Source organism: Fringilla coelebs, assembly GCF_963513975.1.
Source record: "Fringilla coelebs genome assembly, chromosome: 2".
NCBI classification, from domain to species: domain Eukaryota; kingdom Metazoa; phylum Chordata; class Aves; order Passeriformes; family Fringillidae; genus Fringilla; species Fringilla coelebs.
Genome location: NC_140029.1, coordinates 116,651,738 through 116,658,256, shown reverse-complemented (window position 1 = coordinate 116,658,256; position 6,519 = coordinate 116,651,738). Strand labels below are relative to the sequence as shown.

Here is a 6,519-nt window from a genome sequence, read left to right as displayed (position 1 = left end):
TGCTGGCTTCGCATTCAGGTCTCGTCAATTTAAATGTTAATTCAGTAACTAAATTAATTACCAATGGGCTGAGCCCAGCCTCCATGGGCTGTCCCTGGGCTGGGCTCTCCTCTGCCTTCCGAGGCCTCTGTGGAGCCAGTCCCTCCTGGATTCATCCTGCTCAACTGCTTCTTGCTGGGGGAGGATGTGGCTGGTGAAGGGCTGGGTGCTCCCTGCTGTCCTGTTCTGGCTCTGGGAAAGCTGAGCAGTGCTGTCTGGAGCTTGCTGGAGCACCTGAAATCCCACCTGAAGGCCTGGGGTGTGAGCAGGAACAACAGCCCCAAAACCTGGTCCCTGGAGTCAGGAGGAGCCCCTCAATTGCAGCTTGCCAAAAGGGAAACTGAGGCACAGGGGAGAGAGAAATGGGCTCAGGGACCCATCCTGCCTGTGCAGAGCAGCATTTCTGAGGCTGGGCAGCCTGAACAATTAGAAGTGATGAAGAGCATCTAAAAATAGGGATTTGTAAATGTCAGGCTGGCGAGTGGCTGGGGCACGTGCTGGGAGGATGGAGCAGCTCTGCAGGCTGCCTGTGCCCGCGTGTCCTTAGCAGGACAGGGACCTGCTCTCCTCTGCCCTGGGGTGAGCCTGCCTCCCTGGGAGCTCCCCAAACCCCCAGAACTGGCTGATGTGGGTCAGCCCGGACAGCCAGCACCAGTTATCATCTGTTTGATCCTGACAGGAGCTGCAGAGGATCCCAGCTCTGCTTTGGGAGGGGGACACCAGGCCCTGAACACAAGTCATTTTCCACTGGCTTTTGACAGGAGGGAACTTCAGCAAATGCCTCAGGCCCCATGGATGATCCCAGCCTCAGGATCTGGGTGCTGTGCTGCCAAAACCACCTCAGATGTTCAGTCCCCCTCTCTGTGCAGATGACGGGAGCCTGCTGGCACAGGGACACCCAGCAGATGTTATCCCCTCCATTTCCTCCACCCCTGCCAGCTTCTCCCTCATCCCCAGAATCCCACCTGTCCCCAGCGTGCCAAAAACTTACTTAAAACCGCTGGGAACAGAGGTTTATTTGGAAAAATAATCCAGATTGGGGCAGATTAGTGGAAACACATCCTTCCCCATCTGCCTGGGCACTGCTATGCCAGCTCCCTGAGTGGCTGCCTGGAGCCAGGCTTGGGGAATACACACAGGGACTTTGGCTGGCCCCCTGGCCAAGCTGAGTGTCCCCAGCCCCTGTCCCTCAGGAGGAGTCCCTGATCCCTGGTGGTGTCCTCTCCAGCCCCTCCTTGCTCTGGGGACAGGTCTCTGCTCAGCAAGGAACGCCCATCTCCCAGAAATATCCCAACCTGGCTAATTAGAAACATCCATAAGTAAATTGGAGAAACCCTTACTAACAATCCCGCTTTCTTTGGCAGAGAAGTACCACCCCTGAAGCAGAGGAAGGACAAACAGAGCACTGTCCAGGGTGTGGTGGTCCCAAACTACCAGTGCTTCAGGTGAACACTGCTGAGGACTGAAATCCATTTCTGTGGGGTTTTCCCCCTGTGCAAACCCTTCCCTGCTATCAGGAGCTCCATTCTGCTCTGTTTGTGCCTCAGTTTCCCCAAGGTATGAGGGTAGAGTCCCTGTCTTCCTTTTCCTGAAGGAATCAATGAAAAGCAGAGGGTGTTTTCCCTCCCTCTGAAGGTTTGGGTTAATTTGTGATGAGGGAGGAAGGAATGTGAGGACTAAGGAGCCTGCTGTGTAGGCTGTGAGGGGTGAAGTTGCTTGAGAAGAATTAATTCTCATTCACTCTGTGTTTCTGTAAGGACAAGGCAGCTCGTGGCTGATTTGCTTTCCTGCCCCAGTGCAGGAGTACCACAGCCCTGTGATCAGCAAGGACAGGGTGATGCTCCAGCCCAGCTATTTCTCCTGGATAAATCCAGCTGCTATCACCATGCTGGGAGTTTGGGCCTCTTCTGCACCAATGAAACACACTCAGCCTCTTTCCTACCGCCCTGGATACCTTGGGTCACCAGAGGATACCCTGGTTTGGTGACATGAGCCCCCAGGATGTTCTGGGGGCTGGGTAAAGACAGGACTGCCCACCCACACCCCCCTCCCCAGCCAAACCTTCCTGCCTGCCCGCTGGGTCGGCCCAGGGAACATCTGAGCTTTGGAAAATAAGGAAGGAAAAGCAGACCTCAAAGCCTGTGCTTGTTGCAAAGCACCGGTGGCGTTTCATATGCAGAGCATAAAAATAGACATTTTTTGGCTTTTTTCCCCTTCTCTTTCAGTGATGAGCCACTGCAGGGGGCTCTGAGCATGCTTTGCTTGGTTCCCATCACGGCTGCTGTTTCTATCCTGCATTTCCCTTGGCTCCAGGAGCTGCTGGGGTGACTTTCTGCTCGGGCAGCAGCTCCTGCCATGAGCTCAGGGCACTGGGAGGTCCACATTCCTTCACGGAAAGGGACTGCATGCAAATGTGATGGCAGCTGGGGTTCTCCAAACACAGGGCTTTCTTTGAGAGCCCAAAAAGCACATTTTGAGTCTTAGCTTGGTGACAATGCCCTAATCCAGAGGTTCCCTTCTCCTGCTCCTTTGTCATGTGTGGGGTATGCGCTGTACAGAGTAATATTGATGCTAACAAGCCACAGGAACTGTGCTCCCACAGCTTTAGCTTTATCCATCGCCATCCTGCCTCCTGCACATCACCTGGGGAAGCCTGGCATCCCTGCAGGGGTCTCACTGCACCCAGTTTGGAGGGCCAGGATGGTCTGAACCTTTTTGTGCCAAAAGGAGACGTGTCCTCATCCCTGGGCACCAAAAGCCACCACCTCCCTCCCTCTGGCCTCAGGAAAAGCTGGAGCCACCAGCTGCCCACGCCAGCCACCCCTTCAGAGAGGGCTTTGGGGTCAGGGAGTGTTTGGCCACTTCTCCTTTTGGCTGGAGGCGATTTCCTTCCTGTTATCTATCCTAGAGCCTGGTGCTTCCTGCCAGACTGGTGCTGTGTTCCCTGCTTCAGTATCCCTCTTCTCTCTGCACCCTCCAGACTTCTCCAACACCCTCCTTCTGCCTGCAGAACCCTCCAGGCTTCTCCCTGCTCCAACACCCTCCTTCTGCCTGCAGAACCCTCCAGGCTTCTCCCTGCACCATATTCCCCCTCCCCATCTCTGTCCCCATGAACAGGTGCTGGAGTCACAGCTGGGGTGTGCTCTGCCAGATGTGCAAGCCCACCGTGGTGGCCCCATCCTTTGCTCAGGGGCTCGGTTTGGCTGCACTGGGCTGGGAAAGGGAGGTGGGGAAGTGAGTGAAGGTGAGGGCAGGATGAGATTTCTCCCCTTGTGGCTGGCTGCATGGAGTGACAAGGTGGCATCGGAGCCCACAAGCTCCTACAGTGGGGGAAAAACCTCAGGAAAAGGTCTTCAAAATGCAACAAGTTTCACAAGGAGCTGAGCTGGGGGATCTCAGGATTACCCAGGAGCCAGGACAGAGGGGAATCAGCTCCCTGCTCAGTAGGACCAGCTCAGAACATCCAGGAAAATCATTGAGATTCCCAGTGCTGTATCCCCACTCGAACACAGCCCAGCCGCAGGCTCTGCTCCCGCTCTCCTTTCCCAGCTGACCCACCTCCATACCGGCATTTGAAAGGCAGGAATTTCAAGGGGGAAAAATGCAAAGGATCCCGCACCAGGCTGCATCCCTCCCGGAGTCTCCAGGCATGGAAACCACTGTGCTTTCCACCTGGCAGCTGAGTGCACACGCACCCGGGCTCGAGGAACACAACTCCCACAGAAGTCTCACTTCGGAGCCGGCACACCGGGCACCGGCTGCTCCTGAGCACCCCCGAACAGCCGGCACGGCTGGAGGCAGCCGCGCTCCTCGCCCTGCCCGCATCAGCCTCCCGCTGCGGGGAAAGGCAAACGCAGACGCCTCAGAACGCAACGCTCCGGTTTTCAACCCAGCACCGAAAGTCAGCATTTTTTAAGATGCCGCGTTCCAAAAGCTGCGGCTTCCTTTGGGGAAGCCCCGCAGCCGGAGATGCTCAGCGCGCCGGCACCTCGTGAATTAGGTACCAAACCACCCGGGAGAGAAAAATTGCTTTAGAAAACTGTTACCTGGATAATTTTCCCGAGCCCCTGCGCTGCTGCCAGGGAAGGATCTGTGCCCAAGGCACACAAAACCTCCCTGCGTGCCTGGCCACCAAACCAGCTCAGCAAGAGAAGTTCCTAAGCCCCGATGAAAGCAGAGGAGCCCCGAGCTCCCTTCCTCTGGCAAACCGACCACAGTAACTCCGCCTCAGCCGCGGGGATATTCGGAAATCGTTTGCAAGGAGCTTTATAGAAAATAAAGCTTTATAGACGATGGAGTGGGTGCAGCTTTCAATATATTTGCTCTAGGATATATTAACAGGCACTAAAGCAAACACGGGCGGGGGAATTAGGGCGGGAGCTTCTGCTTGGCTCGTTTTGAATTACAAAGTACCGAGACAGCCAGGTCTACGCTACATTCTAGAGTCAAAGGGCTGCCCCCGCGTGCCCCGGGGACCATGCACGCAGCCGGCGGAGGCGTTTCCTACAGCTGCATCGCCTTGTGCCTAGAACGAGCTGGAAATGTCATTGAACAAAACCTAATGGATAAACGGGCTCGGAAAAGCACGCCGCTTCCCGGGGGGAGCAGGAGCAGCTGGACGTGTTCTCCTCTTCCCAGCGAAAAGAAAAAAAAAAAAAAAAAAAAAGAAATCGAGTTAAACTTTGCGCCTGTCAAATAGAAATCTAATAGGAAAGAGAGCTGTACATGGTCAAAGTCAAGTCGATGCTCCAGGAACGTCCAGGACAGTTTCAGGTATTGCCCGCGGCTTCCCGGGCTGTGCCAAGCGAACACCCGGGTGCGAGCGCCGAGCCACGCATCCCGCCTGCCGAAGCTTCCCGGTGGAAGCTTCGCGGTGCTCCGGGGCCGAGGCGGGCGTGCTCCGGGGCCGCGACGGGGGAACGGTCCAGCCTGGCGCCCGGCGGGAACCCGTCGGGTCAGAGAGGGCGCGGCAAGGGGGAGCCGGTCCGGAGCCCTCCAGGGAGGCTCACCCCGCTCTGCCGCACCCCGAGGCCGGCTCGTCCTCACACACCGATTGTCGGTGGTGCTGGGGCCGGTGCCGGGGTGCGGTCAGAGGCCGGGCCGGTTCCTGGGGCGCCGTCAGAGGCCGGGCTGGTGCCGGGGTGCGGTCAGACGCCGGGCCGGTTCCTGGGGGTGCCGTCAGAGGCCGGGCCGGTGCCGGGGTGCGGTCAGAGGCCGGGCGTGCCGGCGCAGCGCGGGTCGGCGTCCTGCTCGTAGCGGTAGTGGTAGCCCTCCATCTGGTCGCGGCAGGCCTCGCGCAGGTTGTGCAGCCAGCGCTTGATGCCGCGGCGGTTCAGGTAGAGCACCATGAGGAAGACGACGCCGATGAGCGCCAGGACGATGCCGAAGAAGACGTAGGAGGCGGTCTCCAGCTCGGCGGGCTCGCCGCCGTCGCCGCGGGCGCAGGCCAGCGCCTCGGGCCGCAGGCGGAGCAGCGCCGTGCCGCGCATGGCCGGCGGCCCCGCGCAGCGCAGGCTCCGCGCGTCGAGCACGCGGGCGGCGGCGCCGCGCAGCCAGGCCAGGAAGGGCCGCAGGCCGCAGTCGCAGCTCAGCGGGTTGGAGGCCAGGCTGAGGCGCAGCCCCCGCAGCTCGGGCGCGTCCAGGCTGCGCAGCTCGGCGGCCGCCAGCCGCTGCAGCGAGTTGTTGCGCAGGTCCAGCTCCTCCAGGCCGGGCGGCAGCAGGGCGGCCGGCAGCGCCTGCAGCGCGTTGCCCGCCAGCTCCAGGCGCCGCAGGCTGAGGTTGCGCAGGGCCAGGGCGAGCTGCTCCTCGAGCGGGGCCGCCAGCAGCGCCTGGTTCAGCTGCAGCGTGCGCAGCAGCGGCGCCCCGGCGAAGGCGCCGGCGGCCACCGAGAGCAGCGGGTTGTGGCTCAGGTCGAGGGTGCGCAGGGCGGGCAGGCCCTGCAGGGCCATGTCCTCGATGGTGTGGATGTTGTCGTGGCGCAGGCGGAGCAGGCGGAGGTCGCGCAGCGGGCGGGCGGCGAAGGCGGCGCGGGACAAGACGCTCAGGTTGCTGCCGGCGATGCTGAGGTTCTGGACGGCGGCCGGCAGCTCCCTCGGCGGCTCCTCCAGCCTCTCGTAGCGGCACTGCACCAGCTCCGGGGTGGCCACGCAGTAGCAGGCGGACGGGCAGGCGGCGGGGGCGGCGGCGGGGGGCACGGCCAGCGGCAGCAGGGCGAGCCCCAGCCAGGGCAGCCAGCGCGGCCCGCCGCCCGCCGGCCGCGCCTGCCTGCGGGCCATGCTGCCCCCGCGGGCATGCAGCGGGGCCGGGGCTGCGGGGCGGTCGCGCCTGCCTCGCCGCAGCCCCCCCGGGGCCGAGCTGCCTCCGGCGCCGCACCCGCACACGGCGGCTCTGCCGGCAGCGCCGGGCGCGCCGCTGCCCAAATCGGGCCGGGGGGGGGGGGGGGGGTGGAAGGGGAGGAGAGCGAGGAGGAGGAGAAGGAGG

At 61.1% G+C, this 6,519-nt stretch overlaps 1 protein-coding gene across 1 annotated transcript; it reads right to left on the bottom strand.

Annotated features, from left to right (window-relative positions):
- Positions 1–4,406: 4,406 nt before the first annotated feature.
- Positions 4,407–6,314, bottom strand: TPBGL (trophoblast glycoprotein like; the record flags this gene model as incomplete). The annotated part of the gene is made up of 1 exon (XM_084201399.1): positions 4,407–6,314. The coding sequence occupies one exon, from the start codon at positions 6,312–6,314 to the stop codon at positions 5,247–5,249; it is 1,068 nt and encodes a 355-aa protein (XP_084057525.1). The 3' UTR covers positions 4,407–5,246.
- Between the last annotated feature and the right edge of the window lie 205 nt (positions 6,315–6,519).